The 25,313-nt window shown below is 43.0% G+C and overlaps 2 protein-coding genes across 4 annotated transcripts in view; one reads left to right on the top strand and one right to left on the bottom strand.

Moving 5' to 3' along the window:
- Positions 1-10,821, top strand: part of pcsk5a (proprotein convertase subtilisin/kexin type 5a) — a 40,729-nt gene extending 29,908 nt beyond the window's left edge. Inside the window, exons 30-37 of one of the 2 annotated variants that reach the window (XM_035776658.2) lie at positions 131-345; positions 2,535-2,777; positions 3,029-3,256; positions 3,949-4,126; positions 6,601-6,818; positions 8,487-8,587; positions 9,191-9,389; positions 9,699-10,821. In XM_035776658.2, the coding sequence (XP_035632551.2) occupies positions 131-345; positions 2,535-2,777; positions 3,029-3,256; positions 3,949-4,126; positions 6,601-6,818; positions 8,487-8,587; positions 9,191-9,389; positions 9,699-10,141 (1,825 nt within the window). In that variant the 3' untranslated portion in view covers positions 10,142-10,821. Of the gene's footprint in view, positions 1-130; positions 346-2,534; positions 2,778-3,028; positions 3,257-3,948; positions 4,127-6,600; positions 6,819-8,486; positions 8,588-9,163; positions 9,390-9,698 lie in introns of both variants that reach the window. The other variant, XM_052525915.1, reaches the window with a different exon arrangement.
- Positions 10,822-11,039: 218 nt separating this feature from the next.
- LOC118387860 (protein prune homolog 2-like) lies at positions 11,040-21,471 on the bottom strand. 2 transcript variants are annotated; one of them, XM_035776656.2, is made up of 11 exons: positions 21,264-21,471; positions 19,993-20,049; positions 19,387-19,596; positions 18,636-18,800; positions 18,202-18,304; positions 15,291-15,422; positions 14,988-15,074; positions 13,341-13,439; positions 13,144-13,182; positions 12,610-12,657; positions 11,040-12,363 (listed from the first exon to the last, which is right to left on the bottom strand). In XM_035776656.2, the coding sequence occupies exons 2-11, from the start codon at positions 20,045-20,047 to the stop codon at positions 12,333-12,335; spliced, it is 969 nt and encodes a 322-aa protein (XP_035632549.1). In that variant the 5' UTR covers positions 20,048-20,049; positions 21,264-21,471; the 3' UTR covers positions 11,040-12,332. The 2 variants fall into 2 exon arrangements, with proteins under 2 accessions (XP_035632549.1, XP_035632550.1); XM_035776657.2 differs by having other exon boundaries at positions 12,606-12,657; positions 21,264-21,468.
- Between the last annotated feature and the right edge of the window lie 3,842 nt (positions 21,472-25,313).

Here is a 25,313-nt window from a genome sequence, read left to right as displayed (position 1 = left end):
TTCTACCACCAGTCCACGAGAGGGAGTGAACGAGTGCACACTTTGGGGAGAAGGGTAGAGAATGATCCCGGGAACCCCAGTGTGCAACTTAACGTCCTCTCTGCTGTGCTCTCCCACTGTGTACTTTTAGTGGGTATGCAGCGGGCCAGGTGTGTCGCGGCTGTGCGACAGGCTGTGCCTCCTGTGAGAAAAATGGCACCCACTGTCTGAGCTGTGTGGAGCCCTTTCTTCTGTACCAACACCAGTGTGTGGAGGCCTGCCCGCCTGCACACACGCTCAGAGACGGGGAGTGTCAGCACTGTCCCACAGCCTGCCAGGAGTGTAGCCCCAACAGCGAGTGCACAGGTGAGACACACACAGATGAGAGTAGTGATGGCATATTTGTCATTTATTAAGGATCCCAATTACAGGTCTACTCTTCCTGGTGTCCAGCAACATTAAGGCAGTTATGTACCATTTCAATATGACATGGCATTGCATTTCGTGACACTTTTCACAACATATAAAGTGTGTTCCCTCGGGCCACTACTCTACTATCACATATCTACAGTCTATGTGTACGTGGGTGTAGAGGGCATCTTATCATGTGTATGTGTGTCTCTTCACAGTCTCCGCCGTTCCATAAGGTGTATATTTATATCTGTTTATAAGAAATCGGATTCTACTGCTTGTGGGATAGAGTTCCATGTAGCCATGGCACTATGTAGTAATGTGTGCCTCCCATAATCTGTTCTGGACTGTTCTGTTCTGCTCTGGTGGCATGTCTTTGCGGGGTACTCATGGGGTGTCTGAGCTGTATGCTAGTAGTTTAGACAACTCGGTGCATGACCACACGACTGAACAGCACACCCGTAGGACCTGCCTTGTTGATAGTGTTGTTAAAAAGGACAGACTTGACAGTTTACAATCTAGGGTTTCTCCAAGCACTTTAGTCACCTCAAATTGCTAAATTTCCACGTTATTTATTACAAGATTTAGTTGAGGTTTAAGGGTTTAGTGAATGATTTGTCTCAAATACAATGCTTTTAGTTTTTTAAATATTTATTCCTTGCCACCCATTCTGAAACGAACTGCAGGGTTGCAGTGATTTCACTCACTGCAGTAGCTGATGTGTATAGTGTTGTCGTCCGCATACATAGACACACTGGCTTTACTCAAGGCCAGTGGCATGTCATTAGTAAAGATTGAAAAAAGTAAGGGGCCTAGACAGCTGCCCTGGGGAATTCCTGATTCTACCTGGATTATGTTGGAGAGGCTTCCATTCAAGTACACCCTCTGTGTTCTGTTAGACCGGTAACTCTTTATCCACAATATAGCAGGGGTTGTAAAGCCGTAACAAATATGTTTTTCCATCAGCAGACTATGATCGATAATGTCATTGAAGTGTAACGAAATGGCTCCTACAATCTTTTTATCTTCAATTTCTCTCAGCCAATCATCAGTAATTTGTGTAAATGCCGTGCTTCTAAATGTCTTTCCCTATAAGCGTGCTGACATTTTTTTTGCCACAATTGCAGAATTTTAAATGCTTGTCTTTCATATTTTGATCAGTTATAGTGGCAGCGTTTGTTGCTGGCATGTCATGCCTAAATTTGCTAAACTTGCCAATAAAAATACAAAAGATTAAAATAAATGCCTATCAGTGGGTTTTGTGATGAATGAATGATGAAATGGAGTTGAGTTTGCCTTTTTGCCCCAAATTTAATTTAAGGTGCTCCAAAGCTTTTTACTATCATTCTTCATATCATGTATTTTTGTTTCATAGTATAGTTTCTTATTTTTATTCAGTTTAGTCACAGGACTTCTCAATTCTGCAGTACGTTTGCCAATCGGTTGTGCAGCCAGACTTATTTGCCATTCCTTTTGCTTCATCCCTCTCAACCATAACATTTTTCAATTCCTCATCAATCCAAGGGGATTTAAAGGTTTTTAGCCATTTTCTTCATGGGTGCATGCTTATTAGTAACTTCAATAAGCAATTTCATAAATGTGTCAAGTGCAGCATCTGGTTGCTCCGGATTACACACCATCAACAACATAGGTATCACTACAAAACGTCTTCTATGACCTCTTATACACTATATCCAGCTTTTGGAACTTTGGTTTTCCTAGATATGGCTACTATATTGTGATCACTATATCCTATGGATTTGTATACTGCTTTAAAGCACATTTCTACAGCATTAGTAAAGATGTGATCAATACATGTTGATGATTTCATTCCTGTGCTGTTTGTAACTACCCTGGTAGGTTGACTGATAACCTGGACCAGGTTGCAGACACCAGTTACAGTTTGAAGCAGCTTGATGAAAGCCAGTCAATATTTAAATCACCCAGAAAATATACCTCTCTGTTGATGTCACATACGTTATCAGGATAAAGGGCAAAGAGAGAGAAATAAATATAAAAATCAATAGGTAGCCAGACAGGGAACAAGAAATTCCCTATCTTAATCCATCAGTCTCCTTTCTCTCTCTCCCTCATTTCTCTCTCTCTCCCTCTCTCCATTCCTCCCTCCCTCGCCTCCTTCCCAGGCTGTGAGGAGTACCACTTCCTCTACGAGGGCCGCTGTGTGACGGACTGTCCCGAGAGGTTCTTCCAGGACTCTGAGCAGGGCGTGTGTGTCCGCTGTCACCTTGACTGTGCCCAGTGTGACGGTCCGGATGGGGACGACTGTGACTCCTGTGCAGACCCAGAGGCCACCCTGCACAACGGAGCCTGTCTGCCAAACTGCCCCTCCCACACCTACAGGGACAGCAGGACTGGGCAGTGCAAAGGTGAGGAGGCTTGGATCTTGACACAGTGGTTCCCAAGCATTTTAGGACTGAGATCCCCTGAAACCCTTTGAAAGTTTAATGTGACCCACCAAATAAAGAAAGCCAACCATAAGGGGGAAAGTATGCACTTCTCCAGTGTACTATAGGTCATCTAGACTCTTGACTAGGTCATCTAGATTCCATGCAACCCAGTGCTGTGACGTGTCTGGTTTCTGTGTGATATCTCGTTTCTCTGTGTCAACTTTTTCCAGACTGTGATGGCTCCTGTCTTACGTGCTCGGGGCCCCACGCTGGCTCCTGCTCCAGCTGCAGAGAGGGCCAGAGACTGGACGCCCACGGGCAGTGTGACCCCCTGGTTAACAGGTGCACCCCCCGCCACTACACTGGAGAATGCCATCCATGCCACAAGTACTGCCAGCAGTGCAATGGGCCGGGCAAGAGCCACTGTCTGAGCTGCAACCAGAACCATTTTATACTGAGTGAGTGGAGTCATTCTCATTCCTCAACCCTTGATCATACAGTGTTACACTAGCTGTGGATAAGACCATGCTAAGTGCAATGCTAAGAATAGAAGAGAAGAGGAAAAAACAGTCACTGAAAGTCGTTTTTGGTTTAGAACAGGGGTGACAAACTCATTTTGTCGTGTTGGCCGCATTCGGTTTTCATTGGGGTCCGGAGGGCGACAGTGATAATGTGTTATATTTCCTTGCCGTCAAAATTGGCTAAAAAAATAGTCTTCTATCCATCGTTCTTGGAATGAAAAATGCTCCCCCGGCTGTCTAGTAATTATTAGCATGCTGGACAGTCAAGAAACTGTTTGAATATAGGTCCATTATCATTTCTACACAGTTTCAATTTGGTTATAGTCTTTTTAAAGTATATTGAGTTAGTCCCCCCTATTTTTTGCTCAAACCCCTGCCGGCCAGATTAGACCCTGTGTTTGACACCTCTGGTTTAGATGTTTAATTCATGAGTAGCAAATTTAACAAACAGACACTTTTCCATGCCAGCCGTCGTGATCGGAAATTGTTCATTTTGCCTGAGCCACCATTTTATTTTGTGTGTGTGTGTGTGTGTGTGTGTGTGTGTGTGTGTGTGTGTGTGTGTGTGTGTGTGTGTGTGTGTGTGTGTGTGTGTGTGTGTGTGTGTGTGTGTGTGTGTGTGTGTGTAGATGGTACCTGTATGGACTTCTGTCCTACTGGGTTCTACCAAGATGAGTCAAGCCAGAGATGTGAAGGCTGCCACCCAGCCTGTCTCACCTGCATGGGCAGACACAGCCACGAGTGTCTCAGTTGCAAGGACCACCTATTCAGAGAGGGCAAGGAGTGTGTGGACACCTGCCAACCAAGGTTTAATTATAGCGTTGTTATTTAGTTGTCACTTTGACTTTGGAAGATAATGTTATGATATGGTTGCTTAGTTATTTGATCCATTTTTATTTGATCCAAAACAACTTATATTATTTATGACAGTTCTATCATTTATGAACAGTTAACATTAACTCCAGTATATGTGGCTCATGTACAGCAACTCACAAACACAACATTTTAGTGTTGTATCACCATGCTCCGTCGGACCAATGGAGTCTGGGCAGACCATCCATCATATTGTGTTGTTTCACTCGCACTCGTGTCTTCTGTGCTGTGTAATATATTGAGACCTCAGACAACAGGTACAGTCCATTGAATAACAATGGAGCTCACGACTGAGATTGAAATGGCCTTTCATATGAATGCTAAGTAGACCGGATAGTATTTGAGCAGGAGTGATTGAGACGGTTACATGTAATGTGCTGTTCAATTGATGCCCAGTTTAAATATCTCAAAGAGGCTACAAAAGGCACACAAATGGTAAAAACGCATATTTATTGCTGTGACGTTTCCCAAACACACAGCTATAAGCATTGGGACACACCACTGACAGTGCATTCACAAAGTATTCAGAGCCCTTGACTTTTTCCACATTTTGTTACGTTACAGCCTTATTCGAAAATGTATTAAAGAATTGTTTTCACTCATCAATTTACACACAATACCTCATAATGACAAAGCATGAACAGTTTTTTAAACAATATAAAACTGAAGTATCACATTTACATAAGTATTCAGACCCTTCACTCAGTACTTTGTTGAAGCACCTTTGGCAGCGATTACAGCCTCGAGTCTTCTTGAGTGTGACGCAACAATCTGTATTTGGGGAGTTTCTACCCATTCTTCTCTGCAGATTGTCTCAAGCTCTGTCGGGTTGGATGGGGAGTTTCGCTGCACAGCTATTTTCAGGTCTCTCCAGAAATGTTAGATCGGTTTCAAGTTTGGGCTCTGTCTGGGCCACTCAAGGACATTCAGAGACTTGTCCCGAAGCCACTCCTGTGTTGTCTTGGCTGTGTGCTTACGGTCGTGGTCTTTGCCCCCAGTCTGAGGTCCTGAGCACTCTGGAGCAGATTTTTATCAAGGATCTCTCTGTACTTTGTTCCATTCATCTTTCCCTCAATCCTGACTAGTCTCCCAGTCCCTGCTGCTGAAAAACATCCCCACAGCATGATGCTGCCACCACCATGCTTCACCGTAGGGATGATGCCAGGTTTTCTCCAGACGTGATGCTTGGCATTCAGGCCAAAGAGTTCAATCTTGGTTTCATCAGACCAGAGAATCTTGTTTCTCAAGGTCTGAGTCTTTTAGGTGCCTTTTGGCAAAGTCCAAACGGGCTGTCATTGGTCTTTTACTGAGGAGTGGCTTCCGTCTGGTCACTCTACCATCAAGGCTTGATTGGTGGAGAGCTGCAGAGATGGTTGTCCTGGAAGGTTCTCCCATCTCCACAGAGGAACTCTGGAGCTCTGTCAGAGTGACCAGCGGGTTCTTGGTCACCTCCCTGATCAAGGCCCTTCTCCCTCGATTACTCAGTGTGGCCCAGCGGCCAGCTCTAGGAAGAGTTTTGGTGGTTCCAATCTTCTTCCATTTATGAATGATGGAGGCCACTGTGTTATTCAGGACCTTCAATGCTGCAGAAATGTTTTGGTACCCTTCCTTAGATCTATGCCTCGACACAATCCTGTCTCTCATGGCTTAGCTTTTTGCTCTGATATGAACTGTCAACTGTCGGATCTTATATAGACAGATGTGTGCCAATCAATTAAATTTACCACAGGTGGACTCCAATCAAGTTGTAGAAACATCTCAAGGATGATCAATGGAAACAGGATGCTCCTGATCTCAAATAAAGTATTTGTTTTTCATTTTAATACATTTGGAAAAATGTTAAACTTTTTTCGCTTTGTCATTATGGTATATTGTGTGTAGATTGATGAGGGGAAACATTTATTTCATACATTTTAGAATAAGGCTGTAATGTAACAAAATGTGGACAAAGGGGTCTGAATACTTTCCTTATGTCAGTTAAGATGGTGTCCTATGGAGACATAACATGCACAGTTTGAGCGACTCCAGGAAGTAACCTTGCAGGCTAGCTCATTGCTGCCACTTCTCATTGAGTAACTCCAATTGAAGTCGGACCAGTGTACTGCAGGCTGCCATTAGCAACTATATTAGCCTGTAACTTCTACTGTGTGGGATTTTAAAATAATCGGTTCAAGGACATACATCTGGCGTATTAGAAGCAAATATTGGTACCATGTTTGTCTTAAAAAAACACACATCTCCCACGCAGACACCTGGAAACAGTGACACACATCCACATATACACACACACACACACACCAATAAATAGACAGTCCCACACACACACACACAAAGCCCTTCTAAACATCCACACATCCCTACACACCGTCAATGATGGGTGTCCCTGTCTGACTTGCACTGTCTCGCAGTCACTATGGAAACATGACCTCGAGGACGTGTGAGAGGTGTGACCCAAGCTGCGGTGAGTGTTCCGGGGGCAGGGCTGATGGCTGTCTGAACTGTGCAGATGGACTGCTCTACCTGAGGAAACAGGGACACTGTCACTCCAGCTGTCCCCAGGGCCACTATCAGGACAGCCAGCACCACACCTGTGAGCCCTGTCACTCGAGCTGCAGAACCTGCTCAGGTAGGGAGGACAAGAGACGTGTGTGTGTGTGTGTGTGTGTGTGTGTGTGTGTGTGTGTGTGTGTGTGTGTGTGTGTGTGTGTGTGTGTGTGTGTGTGTGTGTGTGTGTGTGTGTGTGTGTGTGTGTGTGTGTGTGTGTGTGTGTGTGTGTGTGTCTGAGTCATTTTTTCACAGTTGGATCACAAGATACTTTGAAACCCAGTCAATACTTGTTACCATAATCATGAAGGGGCTGTTTCCCGGACCTGGACCCAGATTAAGCCTATTCCAGGACTGAAAGGTACTTTCGATGGAGATTTTTCATTGAGTATGCATTTTAGTCCAGAATTAGCCTTAATCTGGTCTGGGAAAAGTACATCAATCTGTTTTTGGCATTCACAAGTGATTGAATATCGACCTATTCCTAAAACAGAGAACGACGAGACAGATTTCCCAGTTAGCACATCTGATTCCTTAGAAGTTGTGGGAACGTATGTTTTTCGTTTCCCATTGGTTCTGGGAACAAAGCCATAAGTTTCCTGACCGGTAAAACAAAACGTTCTGAGAATGGAAGTCAACATTTTTCCCTGTTTTGGGAACGTACATTTTTAGGTTGCAGGGGGGTTCTGAGAATGTTTCACTATCGTTCCCAAAACCTTTCCTGGGACGTTTTTTTAATGTTCTGAGAATGGAAATTATAGGTGGTTTTAAGGTATTTAAATTAAGTTCTGAGAACGTTTCAATAACACTGTTAGCTTAGTTTGGGTTAATTGTTTTAACCTTCAAGCACAGATGGGACACATGAAAATGTGTTTGCTTAGGCATTACTCATGCAAACACATTTATTTTTTCACTGTGGCACAGTGTCAGTGAAATTCAAACTTTTGATCTTCTGTTCTGTATCCATGGAATTAGTCAGTAGAATTCTTTTTTTTTTTTTACTCATTCAAAGCTGTTAATTTTAGCCTATTCAAATAGACCCCATTTTCAACAGAAACAAGCGCTTACGCCCATCTGCCATCCAAAACACATTGGCCCACAATGCCCTAGCAAAACCATAACCATAACAGAGTAACAGAGTTCACTAATGCCCCTAGTGGCCGGTTTCCACGTCATTTCCCGACATCTTCAGACATGGAAATTCGACTGGAAATTCCCGCAGAAGAAAGTTGTTTCTTAATAATCTCTGAATGTTCTGAGAACATGGCTTTAAATAGAACCGTGAGGAAACCTGTAGAAAACGTCATCCAGAAAGATTGAAATTCCCTCAGGAGAATGAACATTCTCTGAACTGTTTGACAACATTTCCTAGTGTCAAACCATTGGGAGAATGTTCTTAGAACATGACCAAAATTGAAATGAAACGTAACCGCGTTTGAATTTTTAAAGAAGAATCTGTTCAAGTAATGAAATACCAAGAACATTTTTGTTTTTGTCAAACGTGTTGAGAAGCCAAGCATCTATCCTGCATCATTCCCAGAAAGTTGTATGCAAAATAACCATAGGACAACCACACTCTCACCAAGCTCTCAGAAAAATATGGTTCTCAGAATGTTATCTGTTAGCTGAGTTGTGTCTTTGAATTGACTAACTAAATCCAACAGGGAAAAAACAAAACAATGCACTGGAATGTCATGCCATCTACGCTACTGTCCAAGTGCCCAACAATGTAATTGTCCCATATTTCCAGGAAAAGGATCTCAGGCGTGTGACTTGTGTCACATGGGCTACACGCTGTCAGGCGGAATGTGTGAGTCCCACTGCAACATGGGTCAATACCCCGTGCTACAGGTAACCACGAATACCCATTACTCACCACTCACCATCTCTGTACTGTATAATGTGCTTCATGTTAGTCACATATGTCAGGCTTGGCACACTCCCTGATGTCAATGAGTCACAAAAAAAGTTGCATACGTCCTGATGTCAATACGGAAATGAGTGCAGTGTTAAATGACTGATTTAACTTAAACGTGTTTGATCGATAGTTGTTAGTGTTGTTTGGCTGGAGAACGGTACCTCGTTACCGGGTAGAAATGTGCCCCTAGTTAAAAGGCAGGTTTGTGGCTCTCAAGGACCGGTGCTCTGCACCCTTGACTTAAACTTACCTTGTCCTTTCACATCTGCACATGTGCATTATAGCATGTAGCCGGGCTAGGAGTTAGAGGTGGGGCCTGTGTGCTGATTCCTCACGTCTTCTCTCCTTGACTCCTTCTCAAAACACATTGGAGAAGGTCCAAGGGGAGAAATATTCTGAGGAGGAGGCAGGGAAGAGGACACAAGGATCGAGAATTGAGACTCACCCCCTGTTTCTTTGTCGAGTTATCAAGGAAAATAGTTTTGAGATTCACCCTGTTTGTGTGACAGCCTATCCACTTGTGGTCTTCTGGCCAGGATTGTGAGGACTGTGACGGTTCCTGTCTGGACTGTCGCGGACCTGGTCCATACAACTGCACCATTTGTCCTGCCCATGCCATCCTCACAGCCGGTGGACGCTGTCTGCTCTGCTGTCAGAACGACATGCTAGTAGAGGGAGATTCCAAAGCGCAGCAGCAGCAGCAACAAGAATGCTGCAACTGCACTGAGACAAGAGGTGGGCTCAGGGCTCTGTTCCAATATACAGACCAGCATACCCCTTAGAATGAAGCAGACCAGAGTTCAAATACTATAACATTCAAAGTACTTTAGCTGTGCTTGATTGAACTTACCTGGTGCTGTCGAACAGATAGAAAAGTGCAAACCTCACCCATCTGGCAATCCAGCCATGGTTAAAGCAAACACTAAGAGGATTTGAACGATTTTATTTAAACCCAGGTCTGGAATGAGTTTATAGTAACAGGTATCATGTTCATGTATTCAACCACCCGATCACATGTCTGTTGTCTTTCTCTCCGGTCTACAGGGGAGTGCGTCCTCAGCACTAACCTGGCCTTCCGCAATGATGAAGAGGAGTCAGCCGGGAACATGGCGCTCTTCATCATCACCTCCATCCTACTGCTGCTGGGCCTGGGTACCATAGTTTTCCTCATCCAACGTTCCCGCTCCAAGAGCCCCTCCCTCCCCGACCCCATCACGGCCCCCCGTGGCTACGAGAAGCTGGGTGGCGGGCATCATAATACCACATCCGCCGGGCACGCCAGTTCCAGCGGGCATTTCCGCGAGGCCCAGTTGGTGGATCTCACTGAGCGCTACGGGAATAAGGATGAGGAAGATGAGGACGAAGATGAGGACATTGTGTACATGGGTCAGGATGGAACGGTCTACAGGAAGTTCAGGTACGGACAGCCAGGGAATGATAATGACGACGAGCTGGAGTACGATGATGAGAGCTATACATTTCGCTGATGAGTGATTTTACACTTTTTCTACAGTTCTACCTCTTTCTTCCTTTTTCTCTCTACCTCTTTATTTTCTCTCTCTCTCTGACTAGATCTTTCCCTCCGGGCTTGCATCCATTTTATTTGTCCTCCTTTGATATTCAGTTAAAACAAGAATGAATAGCTATTTCATACTGAGGGGTGTTTAAAACAAATGCTGTTCATTCACAAAACTGTATGTTCTAGTTAAAGACCAGTTATTTTTAACATTTATGTGAAATGTATATTTTATTTTGTTGTGTCTTTTGGTTTATTTTGTGTGTGGCTTCAACCATGAAGCCTGTAAAACAATATCCTATTTGTCGTAAAAATTGGTTTCAAAATGGTTTTACTCTTTGTAATTGTGGTGGTTTTGAAGTTTAATACGGTCTCTATTCAGTCTGGAATCGATGAAGCGTTACAGATTGCACAAAATAAAAGTTAAGGTCATTTCCGATTGAGCCGACATATGCAGCGTTTACCCTGAACGCAGTCTCCGCTAACTCGGGAACACTGCCTTTAAATTTAAACCCAGCAGTAACGCTGATGGAGTGGAGTCCTAACACTTTCAGACCTATGGTTTTGCCACTTGTCTATTGTATAATTACTTTGCAGTCATTGACTTTTGATGAGCAAATATTGTGTTGTTATTCAAATAAAGTTGAATTGAATTTGAATGAAATTATATGCGATAACACTAATAGAGACACAAATGTGTCGCATTGATACGGCACCAAGAGAAAGAAAACGGGACAACTTGTACTTATTCAATAAGAAATGCTCATTTTCATCGCACGCCCTAATGAATACGACCCTGGTGTTGTGGTAGAAAGGTCAATGGCATAGATGGAAAGATGGAACGTGAGGGAAAAGCACAGGAGCAATGCTCGGAGTAAAAGTTGTATTTATTGATATAGTGTTCCATCATATAACACATTTTACACACAATGTAGAAGAGCCCTGGGTCAAAGAGCCACCGAGCATCTGAGGAAGCATGCATTGAAACACGCACACACACTGACACACACAGTACGCGATATTGTGCTTTACACAGAGACCCCCGCTTCTCTCTCTCTGTCCTCCTCTTGAGGTCATATCCTGTTTGGTGCAGAGACTAGAGCCCTAGATGGTGAACATGTAGGATGTCTGACGGAAACACACTGACAGGACACACGCACACACACACACACACACACACACACACACATCACACTTGACTCTCACAGGACCAGTCATCTGAAAAGACATGCTCTCACAATGTAATGATAGCTTGTTTTCACACATTCACTTAGTTACACACAAATATAATTCATTATATTTCCGTGGTTACTCTTGTCATCCACTGTTCGTCAGATTGATTCAAAGTGAAAACATCTAGGGATTTATCTGTCTAACACTCTCATCAAGATCCAAATGATTTTCAGACGTAAAACAAGATCGATGAGACGCGTTACTTGGTCGTTTCCTAAGGGGATTGGATTTTAGCATGTCATAGATATGTGAGATTGATTTTGACGTACCGTCATTGATGTGACGTCTCAAGGACATAATGACTTGTCTAAATCCAAGATGGACAATATTAGTGCTTCACCACTTCTCATGCATTATTAAGTACAACATTAAAACTTTGAATGGACGTGTGTACTGCACTGTGAGTGACCACATCATATTTATGTCCTTCACAAACTATCATGGTAATGTGGATTTACTGTCAAGTATCCCAGTAGTCTCATCGTGGGGATTATTAATACTGGTCCTGGGCAACCTGCATGAGTGCACATTTTTGTTCCAACCCAGCACTAACACACCTGATTATTCAACTCATCATCAAGACCATGGTGTGCTACCAGGTATGTTAGTGCTGGGAAGAAACAAAACAGTGCAACCTGTGGGTCCCAAAGACCAGCATTAAGAAACCCCACATGCTCATCTCTGGTCTGTCAGAAGTGTTGTAAGATGGATTTTACAGTGGTCTTCATAGGATCTACGTCTGAGTGCTAACAGGGAATATGGCGAGTCTTCATAGTCGACTCCACGTCGCACAAACACACAGGAATATACCTTACAGTACATCTGTTTTTACTGCATCCAGCACACAAGACAATCATGAGTTTTCAAACAACGTGACATTCCATTTCGACACGAGCATTCATTTCCACCGTTGTTGAATGCCACTTTGTCTAGGAGTTGTTCGCGTTGGTTTTATCGGCTCTGCAGAGGAAGAGACGCCAAGGAAACGAGAGGCATTAATGTTAGAGTATGCGTCCCACGTGGGACCCTATTCCCCTCTATAGTGCCCTACTTTTGATCAGGTCCTGGTAGTGTGCTATATATTGAATAGGGTGCCGTATGGGATGCACTGTTGGAATGTTTATATGAAGGACAGACAAGCCAGACAAGGCCATCTCTCTTCAGACTGCACTTAAACAAGTAGCTTTAGTGGTCTTACTTACTCACTCAGGTCTCCCCGGCGTCGGCTCGGGTCCCTGGAGGAAACTGCTCACTCTGCAGAAGAAAGGAAGAGAAAGAATAAAAGTCAGACGGGAATCTACGGTGCAGTGGTAAATATGTCGTGGGCTACATATTGAATCGATGGTATGCATGTGTCTTTTGTCAGGAAGGCAGAGCCAAATATGGTCAAATGAGTATGTTTCTCATTGGAATTCTACATCATGTTCTCAGACTTGTCTCATTTACCATCCGTGATATATCACCATTATTAATCATATGATCGTAATCTATGGTTTGTTGATGTGGATGACAAATGCGCTGCGAGGTGTATTTATCACATTTTCATATAATTGCATTATGAAAGTGGTCAGAGCAAAACCCACAGCAGTGGAGTAGGCTCTCATCCAACATAAAAGCATTTCTGATCTTAAACAGGATCATTTGATAAATGGGAGTCTGGCTAAGAGAGAACAGAAGTGGGGATACATCGTTTCTGTTTCTGCAGCCATATAGTAATGAGGGACAAAAATCTATGCTTACGTTGAGCTCACCGCCGCTTCCTTCAGCTCCTCGTCAAGACTGGGGATGAGAGTTGACAACGGAAGATAAATTGAGAGTCAGTTACAGGTCACAGGAGAGGAGGGGAAATGGAATGATATGGAAGAGGGGGAGAGGAAGGGAATGGAAGGCGAGGAGGGGAGAGGAGGATGAAAGGGAGTGGGGGGGACTGGGCTCACCTAATGATGCACTCTGGGATGTGGACGTGTTCCATGGGGATGAGTTCCTGCAGCTCAGCCAGGCTGTTCACATACTTGATCTTATTGCTGAACTTGGTGCTGTGACAAAACAAGATATACATCGCTGTGAAAGAAGTATTTGCCCCCTTTCTAATGTTCTCTACTTTGCATATTTGCAGATACTGAATGTTATCAGGTCTTCAACCAAAACCTATGATTCTGTTAAAGGGAACCTGAGTAAACAAATAACACAACAATTACATGCTTACTTCATTTATTTTATAAACAAAGCTATGCAACACCCAATGCCCCTGTGTGAAAAAAGTAATTGCCCCCTTACACTGACTGGTTGTGCCACCTTTAGCTGCAATGACTCCAACCACAAGCTTCCTGTAGCTGTTGATCAGTCTCTCAGGTCGCTGTGGAGGACTTATGGCCCGCTCTTCCAGGCAGAACTGCTTTAACTCGGCGACGTTTGTGGATTTTCAAGCACGAACTGCTCGTTTCAAGTCCTGCCACACCACCTCAATTGGGATTTGCTCTTGACATTGACAAGGCCATTCCAACAAACCAAAACAAGCAGTTTTGTGTAGACTTAATTGTGTGTTTTGTGTCATTGTCATTCAGCTTCAGCTCACAGACGGATGGCCTGAATTCTCTGATCTAGAATGCTTTTTCCGTAAAGTGTTTTTGAAATCTGACACAGCGGTTGCATTCAGTCTATCTTTAATTCTGTGGATAACACTTGTATCTTTTATCAATATTTATTATGAGTATTTCTGCAAAATCACCGGATGTTTTGGAATCAAAACATTACTGCACATAACGCGTCAATGTAAACTGAGATTTTTGGATATAAATATGCACATTATCGAACAAAACATACATGTATTATGTAACATAATGTCCTATGAGTGTCATCTGATGAAGATCATCAAAGGTTAGTGATTCATTTTATCTATATTTCTGCTTTTTGTGACTCCTATCTTTGACTGGACTTGTTAATGTGTGAAAGTTACATATTTCTAAAAAATATTTTAGAATTTCACACGCTGCCTTTTCAGCGGAATGTTGTCGAGGGGTTCCGCTAGCGGAACGCCTGCACTAAAAATGTTAAGGCAAGTTGTCCAGGCCCTGAGACGGCAAAGCAACCCCAAACCATCACACTACCACCACCATGCTTGACCATTGGTATAAGGTTCTTACTGTGGAATGCAGTGTTTGGTTTCCGACAGGCATAATGGGACCTATGTCAAAAAATGGGACCCAGGCCATCCGTCTGTGATCTGAAGCTGAAGTCATGCAGCAAGACAATGATTCAAAACACACAATCAGGTCGACATTAACTCTTTTTTTTTAAAGCAACAAATTTGAAGTTTTGGATTGGCCTCGTCAAAGTCCAGAACTAATCCCAATTGAGATGTTGAGGCAGGACTTGAAACGAGCAGTTCATGCTTGAAAACCCCCAAATGTTACTGAGTCAAAGCGGTTCTGCATGCAAGAGTGGGCAAAAACATTCTCCACAGCGATGTGAGAGACCGATCAACAATAAATTACAGTCATGTATGCTACATTTCAATCCTTGTGTAATGAAATATGCTCAGAGATTTCTTTACATAGAACAGAGTAATTATTGTGTGTGTTTACCTGATGAAGGGCCGAGTGAGGGCGAGTATGGTCCGTATAAACCAGGACGGGTGGACGATGATGAAGGATTTCAAATTCTTCCTGAGCCTGAAACCAAACATTCATCAACATTCTTATATTGAGTACATTTGTGTGATGTGGCATGCGACGATGTTATTACAGTTGACCACATGGGAAATAAGTACACGTAAATCCTTTCACATATTACCCTGTGGGCCTGACTATCCCCCCCCCTTACACTTTTTCCATACAACAACAAAAAATCCATCAACTCATCCATAAATCAACCATATGCCAAATGACCTCCTGTCAATCATCTGGTAACACTTCTTGAGCCAGCCCAGTCCAGGCATCCTCCTGTGGGGCGTGGCTCCGTTCAAGTAGATGATCATATAGTCTTCCGCCACCATCAGCTCCAACGTGCTGATCACATACCTGAAGGCAGGATATACAGTAGGGGAGGTACACGTCAATCATGAACCGAGTGTATGATTTAGAGCGCGTACAGGTAAAAGGTAAAGAGACGAGCATCATGGTGAATGATTGTGCTACATGGGTTAGATTAGAACCTTATCGCCGTTTAACCCTGTGAGACCCAGGCATAGATCCAAATGAGGAACAACGTATTACCCTTCAGAAATACTTGTAATAGGCCTCTGATTATGAAAATAATATATTTATTTGACATGTTCTTGAAACATTGCAAAAATGCAACATTGGGCTTCAATGTTAGGGAAAATGTGTGTTGGATGAAAAGCATTTACACTGTCTAATGGCATAAAAAAAATATGTATAATTGAACAACTCGACCGATTTTATATTGTTGTCAAGAACATATTTTTTGAAAGGATAAACTATGTTTAGGGTTTTCTATGTATGGAGAACATCTAACTTACTTTTAGTAATATTTGGTTGTCCTTTCTGGCTTCATTTCGAGAGGTAACCTCCTATCTTACTACTTTACCATAAAATAGATGGTCATCAATGGCAGTATTCTGATCTCATAAACCACACATATATATATATTTTTTAAGTATTTATTTTAATGTGTAGAGGGGAGATCAAAGTTAGTCTTGAAGTATTTGGTTGTCCATATTTGCAGAATTTGGAAGGAAAACAACCTCTCTAACTTGTCTATCAATATATGAATGTGGCCCAATGTCTGTTTGGCAACCCTTTAAGCCCAATGTTGTGTTTCTGCAACACTTCCAAAACCACCTCTAGCTCATAATCTTTGTTTCTCAATTTCTTTTTTCTATATAATCATTACATCTTAGAGAAATCAAGGGAAAAAAGTTATGTACGTACTTGCATGGATGACTTACACTATATGCTTTTGTAGGGGACCAGTGTGGCCTCAGGCGAGTGGACAGTTTTCTAATGTTTCAGAAGCTACTGATCAAATCTAATGTTATTTGTCACATGCAACGGGTGTAGACTTAATCATGAAATGCTTACTTACAAGCACTTCCCAACGATGCAGAGTTAATAATAAAATCGGTCCCTTTTTTGTTTCCGCCTAAAATGACATATCCAAATCTAACTGCCCGTAGCTCAGGCCCTGAAGCGAGGAAAAACATATTCTTAATACCATTTGAAAGGAAACACTTTTTGTGGAAATGTGAAATGAATGTAGGAGAATATAACACATTCAGATCTGGTAAAAGAAAATACAAAGAAAACAAACTGAAACTTTGCAGTGTATATGCAAAGTTTCAGACTGATCCAATGAACCATTGTATTTATGTTCAAAATGTTGGATCAAGACTGCCCAAATGTGCCTAATTGGTTTATTAATAACTTTTCAAGTTCATAACTGTGCACTCTCCTCAAGCAATAGTATGGTATTATTTCACTGTAATAGCTACTGTAAATTGGACAGTGCAGTTAGATTAACAAGAATTTAAGCTTTCTGCCAATATCAGATATGTCTATGTCCTGGGAAATTGTCTTGTTACTTACAACCTCATGCTATCGCATTAGCCTACGTTAGCTCAACCGTCCCGTGGGGGACCCATCGATCCTGAAGAAATTTTTAAAAAGTTATAATAAAAAAATAATAATAAAAAAAAATAGTACCATGAGGAATAAAATGCACAGAAATCGAGCTATATACAGGGAGTAAAATTACCAGATCAATATGTAGAGGTATGAGGTATTTGTGGTAGATACGTACATACAGGCAAGGTAAAGTGACTCGGCATTAGGATAGATAATAATAAGAGTAAAATAAATAACAGAGTTTCAGCAGCAGCATGTGTGCTTGTGTGCGTGTGCATATATAGTGAATGTGTGTGGGCTTTGTGTGAGAGTGTCAGTATAGTGTGAGTGTGTATTTAAGAAATAAAGCATGGGGGGTGTGGTATATGGCCAATATACTACGGCTAAGGGCTGTTCTTATGTACGAAGCAACACAGAGTGCTAGGACACAGTCCTCAGCCGTGATATATCGGCCATATATCACAAACCCCCAAGGTTCCTTATTGCTATTATAAATTAGTTACCAACATAATTAAAAACAGTAAAAAATAAATGTTTTGTCATACCCATGCTATACGGTCTATACTGTCAGCCAATCAGCATTCAGGGCTCGAAACACCCAGTTTATAAGTAGTGTTTATACAGTCTTTGTGAGTGTGCATAGAGTCAGTGCAGATAGTCTGGGTAACCATTAATTAACTAATTAGCAGTCTTATGGCCAGGTGAAGCTGGTTGAGAGAATGCCAAGTGTGCAAAGCGGTCATCAAGGCAAAGGGTGGCTACTTTAAAGAATCTCAAATATAAAATATATTTTGATTTGTTCAACACTTTTTTGGTTACTTCATGTTTCCATATGTGTTATTTCATAGTTTTGATGTCTTCACTATTATTATATACAATGTAGAAAATGGTAAAAATAAAGAAAAACACTTGAATGACTGGTACTGTGCATCTGGGTCTAAGAAGATGCACTATGTAGTTTCTGACATAGTTTTTTTTAGTTTAGGAACGGTACAGGATGCAATTTAGGAAAAGTTCAATGATGGGTCTCGCAGGGTTAAGGGATTCTTTTTTTGGGGGGGGGGATACAGACATACTTAAGAACATGCAATATATCCTTTAAGAGCTTTTCAATGAAAGGTGTATTTGTCAGGGGTAAGTTGTAGGGTTCAGACAAGGAAATAGATTCAAGTCAGGAGCTCTGAGGATGAGGAGGATTCTAGGTGTAACTCACAGGAAGAGATGCTCCATGATTTCATGGTAGTCCTCACTGTCGCTGTCAGGGAGGAAACACGCCGCAAACACTATGATGGCGTTCACTCCATTTCCATAGTACCCTGATGAAGGAAACCCAAAACGTGTAAAGAAATATTCACATATGACCCACACCACAACAGTTTATAAGAGCGCCCTGTCGAGAGGCTTGGTGCCGGGGTGTGGTGTTTGGCTGTTTGTTTGCTTTTCTCTGTCATCTGCCATCAGTATATATCACTGTGTGTCTGATTAGCCCTTTTAATGTATTATCCTGCAATTAAGCCCTATTACGTTTTATGAGATTAAAACATATTTTGTATGGAAGACGACCATCAAGAGAAAGGAGGCAAGAGAAGGTCTATAAAAACAAATAAAGGTATAAAACGGAGAACAGCGACCAGAACTGTCCTGTACCTCCATGGGAGATAACTCTCTGGTAGGGCTCAATGATCTCCATGTTAATACGGTGTTCCTGCTCTCCGATGACCACTGCCCTACACAGCTTCCCATCCTGACGCTCCTCCTCCGTGCTACATGTGGGAATCGGCTCGAACGGCTCCTTTTCCCCTGTTGGGGGTTCTGGTTTGGGGCAAAAGGCAGAAACACAGCTATTACAAAAACCAGATGCACTATAAATCGATTTCTAATCTACACAGCAGAAATATGATTGCAGAGAAATTAAGTGTAAGGAATAACATTTTCATTGAAGTTCCAGCTTCCAAGTGGCGTAATATCTTATTTAGTGTATTAGTCTGTGTTTGAAATAGCCCTACATAAGTGCACTATAGAGTTCCATTTGGGACGTACTCTTAGACCAGGGGTACTCAAGTACTATTTGAGAACGTCCGGTGACATAAATGTCCTATGTGGCAAAGGTCTGGATGGATTTGGTCATTTATCAACATAACAAACCTCCACCTCGCAACCAATGCGACCCCTCTTGTTGGCGGAGAGAAAATGTTGCAATTTTAAAGCTAATTTCCCGTAATTCTACACATTTTGCATGTATTTTGTGTGTTAATAATGTTATACTAGGGTCGAAGCCCAACCGAGTAAAAAAATAAAAAAGTGGGTGTCGGGACCCGCGGTCCGTATTGACCCCATTCTGGGTTCAGATCCGGACCGCGGTCTGCCAGTTGAGTATGGAGGTCCTAGACTGACTAACCCTCCCAGTCCAGCTCATTGTCGGTGTAGTCCAGATAGTCTGCGTCATCGGGTGTGTCCAGGTCGTCCACGTTAATGTCAAGGTCGTCGGGCGTCTCTAGGGCGTCGTCCTCGCTCTGGTCCAATGAGAGGCTGATACATGGGGCGGAGAGCTTCTTCCTCTGGGACGGGCCACCTGGAGCACCCTGCAGGGGCAGCGAATTGGGAGGGGCTAGATGGAGGGAAGGGGAGGAGTCAGTGGAAATGTTAGAAGGCTCTATATATATATATATATATATGAAGCCTTCTAACATTTGCTGACGCTCCATACTCTCCATGGAGTGTAGGGTTATGGCATTTTGGCTAGTTGTCCTCTTAAAAGCTACCAACCTGTGCTAAAGATGAAAAACAGTTGGTCCTTAACATGATATAGCTGTAAGTAGCTTATGTGTACGTATTATGAATGAGTTAATGCCTGTGTGAGTAACTAACCTCATCATGGTGCTGCATGTGAATGTGAAGAGTGTGTCTAATTAACTGACAGCTTAGTTCTGTAGGCAGCCGCAGAGTAATGGACGGCATAACAACCCCTCATCCCATACAGAGTTGCCGGTGGTTTGAGGCTCACCTGGTCTGCCCTCGGCCCCCTCGGAGGTCGTCTTACTGTGAGACGCCAGGTCCATCCCTTCATCACCCAGGGGGACATTAAGACAACACATAGCAGACCAGTGACACTGAATACAGACCCAATAAACACAGGAGAGGCAGGTGTGTGTGTGTGTGTGTGTGTGTGTGTGTGTGTGTGTGTGTGTGTGTGTGTGTGTGTGTGTGTGTGTGTGTGTGTGTGTGTGTGTGTGTGTGTGTGTGTGTGTGTGTGTGTGTGTGTGTGTGTGTGTGTGCGCTTCGCACCACAAGGGACGAATACAATTTGAACTTTGACAGGTTACACAGACACAATCCCCCCTACTGTGGTCCTTCAACCTCTACATTGCTGTGGAGAATCATCATACACAACAGTCCCTTATCTAGGACTCAATACAGCGTACCAGTGAGAGCCTGACTGTGTTTTGTGTTAGTCTGTTCATACACACACACACACACACACACACAGAAATGAGTGAACTCAGTTGGCAGTATTGTACAGTACACAGTCACATGCAAGCCATTTCCTACAGGCACACTGTCAGGACTGTGTCTCTATCATTGCTGCCGGGACGATTTCAATGACCACAGAGGGGGAGAGAGGGAGAGGGAGGGCAGTGGAGGAGTGTTGAGGATAAAGGTCATCAGATCTCTCCGCTGTGAATAATCCATCTATTCTAGCAGGAGGCGGAGAGATGGATGGGGAGGGAAGAGGGTAAGGCTGTTACAGCATCAGCAGCCCCTTCTCTCTCTCTCTCTCTCTCTCTCTCTCTCTCTCTCTCCTCCGTCTCTCATCTGCTGACTCAAATGTCCACACGCTTACTCGAGCACAGATTGGGCACAGATGTAAGTAAACCAACCGACACGTGCACTCACGCACGTTAAAATGATCCTGGTTTATTTTTCAGATGGGAGAAGACAAATCTGATTGCATTAGCAAATACGACAAAAAGAAAAACGCTGATCAGAATAGCTGATTTCTGAACAGCAATGATGAATTACATAAGCTTCTGCTGATGCTGAATCACACACACAGACACACACGCGTGCATGCATACGATAGGTATAACAAGATCGGCATCAGCTGCTTTACTCCAGGGAGGATGCTGAGCCACCTCATACATAGTGCAGTACAGGACCACAGTGCTGATGACAGCAGCCCCTCCCTCTCCATTATCTCTTCCTGTCTCTAGAAAATAAATGCGTCTCTCTTCTCCTTTTTCTTTATTTTTCATCACATTAAATCCATCTACTCACCACTACTGGGGCACAGGAATCTCTGTCCTTCTCTGTCTTAGAGCATGGATGTATTTCAGCTGTATCTCACACTTTTTCTCTCTTCCTCCCAGGCTCTTGGTAGAGATGCTCAGCTTAGAAAAAGCTAACAGCTTCCACCATTTTGTGGTCACATGACCCAGGCTAGCTCCAAATAAGGCCAATCACCTGCTTCTACAGCTCTGTGCAGCAGCTGGCTCTGGCAGTGCAGCTGTGAGTGTGAGTGTTATTATTTGAGGCCAACTGAGAGGAGATGTGTAACATTTTGTACAGCTGAAAGAGGTTTTATTATCCCTCAGGGCTAAAAGAGAAACAATGAGTTGAAAGGAAGCTAATGAATACAGTAGAATTACAATGAATTCCCTGCTAGTACTATTTACAAGACATTCAATATACAGTGCATTAGGAAAGCATCCAGACCCCTGGAATTTTACATCCTTATTCTAAAATTGATTAAATTGTTTTTTCCCCCTCATCAATCGACACACAATACTCCATAATGATAAAGCAAAAATAGTTTTTTAGAAATGTTAGCAAATGTATTAAAAAAAAAGGAATTTCACATTTACATACGCTAACATATCAAACGTTTGGGGTCTTGTTTTTGAAAGAAAAGCAAATTTTTTGTCTATTAAAATAACATCAAATTGATCAGAAATACAGTGTAGACATTGTTAATGTTGTAAATAACTATTGTAGCTGGAAATGACACATTTTTAATTGAATATCTCCATGGGCGTTCAGAGGCCCATTATCAGCAACCATCACTCCTGGGTTCCAATGGCACGTTGTGTTAACTAATCAGAGTTTATCATTTTAAACGGCTAATTGATCATTAGAAAACCCTTTTGCAATTATGTTAGCACAGCTGAAAACTGTTGTTCTGATTTAAAGAAGCAATAAAACGTGCATTATTTAGACTAGTTGAGTATCTGGAGCATCTGCATTTGTGGGTTCGATTACAGACTCAAAATGGCCAGAAACAAAGACTTTCTTCTGAAATTCGTCAGTCTATTCTTGTTCTGAGAAATGAAGGCTATTCCAAGTGAGAAATTGGCAAGAAACTGAAGATCTCGTACAAAGCTGTGTACTACTCCCTTCACAGAACATAGCAAACTGGCGCTAACCAGAATAGAAAGTGGAGTAGGAGGCCCCGGGGCACAACTGAGCAAGTGGACAAGTACATTAGTGTCTAGTTTGAGAAACAGATGCCTCACAAGTCCTCAACTGGAAGCTTCATTAAATAGTACCCACAAAACACCACTCTCAACGTCAACAGTGAAGAGGCAACTCCAGGATGCTGGCGACTCCAGGATGCTGATACAACAACTGAGACATAAACTGAAAAGGTTCCACAGATATGTGACTAACAGATATGGAATAATGTGTCCCTGAAAAAAGGGGGGGAGGGGATCAAAATCAAAAGTAACAGTCAGTATCTGGTGTGGCCACCAGCTGCATTAAGTACTGCATTGAATCTCCCCCTCATGGACTGCACCAGATTTGCTAGTTCTTGCTGTGAGATGTCACCCACTCTTCCACCAAGGCACCTGCAAGTTCCTGGACATTTCTGGGGGGAATGACCCTAGCCCTCACCCTCCAATCCAACAGGTCTCAGGCTTGCAATGTTCTAGCTACGGCAGAACATTGACATTCCTGTCTTGCAGGAAATCACGCACAGAACGAGCAGTATGGCTTGTGGCATTGTCATGCTGGAGGGTCATGTCAGGATGAGCCTGCAGGAAGGGTACCACATGAGGGAGGAGGATGTCTTCCCTGTAACGCACAGCATTGAGATTGCCTGCAATGACAACAAGCTTCCGATGATGCTGTGACACACCGCCCCAGACCGTGATGGACCATCCACTTCCAAATCGATCCCGCTCCAGAGTACAGGCCTCGGTGTAATGCTCATTCCTTCGACGATAAACGCGAATCCGACCATCCACCCTGGTGAGACAAAACCGCGACTCGTCAGTGAAGAGCACTTTTTGCCAGTCCTGTCTGGTCCAGCGAAGGTGAGTTTGTGCCCACAGGCAACGTTGTTGCTGGTGATGTCTGGCCTACAAGCCCTCAGTCCAGCCTCTCTCAGCCTATTGTGGATAGTCTGAGCACTGATGGAGGGATTGTGAGTTCCTGGTGTAACTCGGGCAGTTGTTGTTGCCATCCTGTACCTGTCCCGCAGGTGTGATGTTCGGATGTACCGATCCTTTGCAGGTGTTGTTACACGTGGTCTGCCACTGTGAGGACGAACCGCTGTCCGTCCTGTCTTCCTTTAGCGCTGTCTAAGGCATCTCGCAGTATGGACATTGCAATTTATTGCCCTGGCCACATCTGCAGTCCTCATGCCTCCTTGCAGCATTCCTAAGGCACGTTAACGCAGATGAGCAGGGACCGTGGGCATCTTTCTTCTGGTGTTCTTCAGTCAGTAGAAAGGCCTCTTTTAGCGTCCTAAGTTTTCATAACTGTGACCTTAATTGCCTACCATCTGTTAGGGTCTTAACAACCGTTCCACAGGTGCATGTTCATTAATTGTTTATTGTTCACTGAACAAGCATGGGAAACAGTGTTTAACCCCTTTACAATGATGATCTGTGAAGTTATTTGGATTTTTACAAAATACCTTTGAAAGACAGGGTCCTGAAGAAGGGATGTTTCTTTTTTTGCTGAGTTTATTTCAGAGGCATAATCAATCAATGTACATGCAAAAACGTAGTTGTTGACATAAGCAATAAAAAAATTCTGCCTTCAATATAGCATGCTGGGAAATATGATATTGATGGGCGTGGTTTTGGTTTGATACTGGTTGTTTACACCAACACTTACAACGTTCATTTACCACCTGATTCAACACTAGAAATGTAACACTGAAAAATCAACACTATCTAATATTCTGTGCATTAAATAGTCACACACACTGGTTAGTAAACCATAAACCTTCCTTCTACATGGTTGGAACACCTTTCCCTGTGGAGATCCTCTTTGGACGGGTGCATGTTTGTTTGCTTAGTCACTCACCTCTGTTATTGGTCTCAGTCTCACCAGTTAAACGGGAAGAGGGTGAGAAAGGAGCTTTACCTGTTTGGCACAAAGTTCGTTGCCACAACGTCCTGCCACCGCCACACCTGTGTGTGTGTGTGTGTGTGTGTGTGTGTGTGTGTGTGTGTGTGTGTGTGTGTGTGTGTGTGTGTGTGTGTGTGTGTGTGTGTGTGTGTGTGTGTGTGTGTGTGTGTGTGTGTGTGTACGCAAGTGGGTGTGTGCAAAAGAGGGAGTGTCAGACAAAGAACTGGGAGTACTGTATACAGTAATTAATTAACACACAATCTGGGTTATTCACAAAGTAAATAATGAGGTGACTGGCAATATTCAATATTATAACCCTTCCATTATATGCAGTTGAAGTCGGAAGTTTACATGCACCTTAGCCAAATACATGAAACTCAGTTTTTCACAATTCCTGACATTTAATCCTAGTAAAGATTCCCTGTCTTAGGTCAGTTAGGATCACCACTTTATTTTAAGATTGTGAAATGTCAGAATAATAGTAGTGAGAATGATTTATTTCAGCTTTTATTTCTTTCATCACATTCCCAGTGTGTCAGAAGTTTACATACACTCAATAAGCATTTGGTAGCATAGCCTTTAAATTGCTTAACTTGGGTCAAACGCTTCAGATAGCCTTCCACAAGCTTTCCACAATAAGTCGGGTGAATTTTGGCCCACTCCTCCTGACAGAGCTGGTGTAATGGCCACTCCAATACCTTGACTTTGTTGTCCATAACCATTTTGCCACAACTTTGGAAGTATACTTGGGGTCATTGTCCATTTGGAAGACCCATTTGCGACCAAGCATTAACTTCCTGACTGATGTCTTGAGATGTTGCTTCAATATATCCACATAATTTTCCTGCCTCATTATGCCATCTATTTTGAAAAGTGCACCGGTTCCTCCTGCAGCAAAGCACCCCCACAACATTATGCTGCCACCCTCGTGCTTCACGGTTGGGATGGTGTTCTTCGGCTTGCAAGCCT

This window comes from Oncorhynchus keta, chromosome 9 (genome assembly GCF_023373465.1).
Source record: "Oncorhynchus keta strain PuntledgeMale-10-30-2019 chromosome 9, Oket_V2, whole genome shotgun sequence".
NCBI classification, from domain to species: domain Eukaryota; kingdom Metazoa; phylum Chordata; class Actinopteri; order Salmoniformes; family Salmonidae; genus Oncorhynchus; species Oncorhynchus keta.
Note: the sequence above shows the minus strand (reverse complement) of the source record. Positions and strands in the feature narration are given on the sequence as shown.

Coding starts and splice junctions, on each gene's coding strand:
- LOC118387860 (XM_035776656.2), bottom strand. CDS start 20,047: ATGGACCTGGCGTCTCACAGTAAGACGACCTCCGAGGGGGCCGAGGGC. Junction 15,075..15,290: donor TACCAGATGATTGACAGGAG/GTCATTTGGCAT, acceptor GTTTGGTTTCAG/GCTCAGGAAGAATTTGAAAT. Junction 13,440..14,987: donor CTCACTCGGCCCTTCATCAG/GTAAACACACAC, acceptor GTTTTGTCACAG/CACCAAGTTCAGCAATAAGA.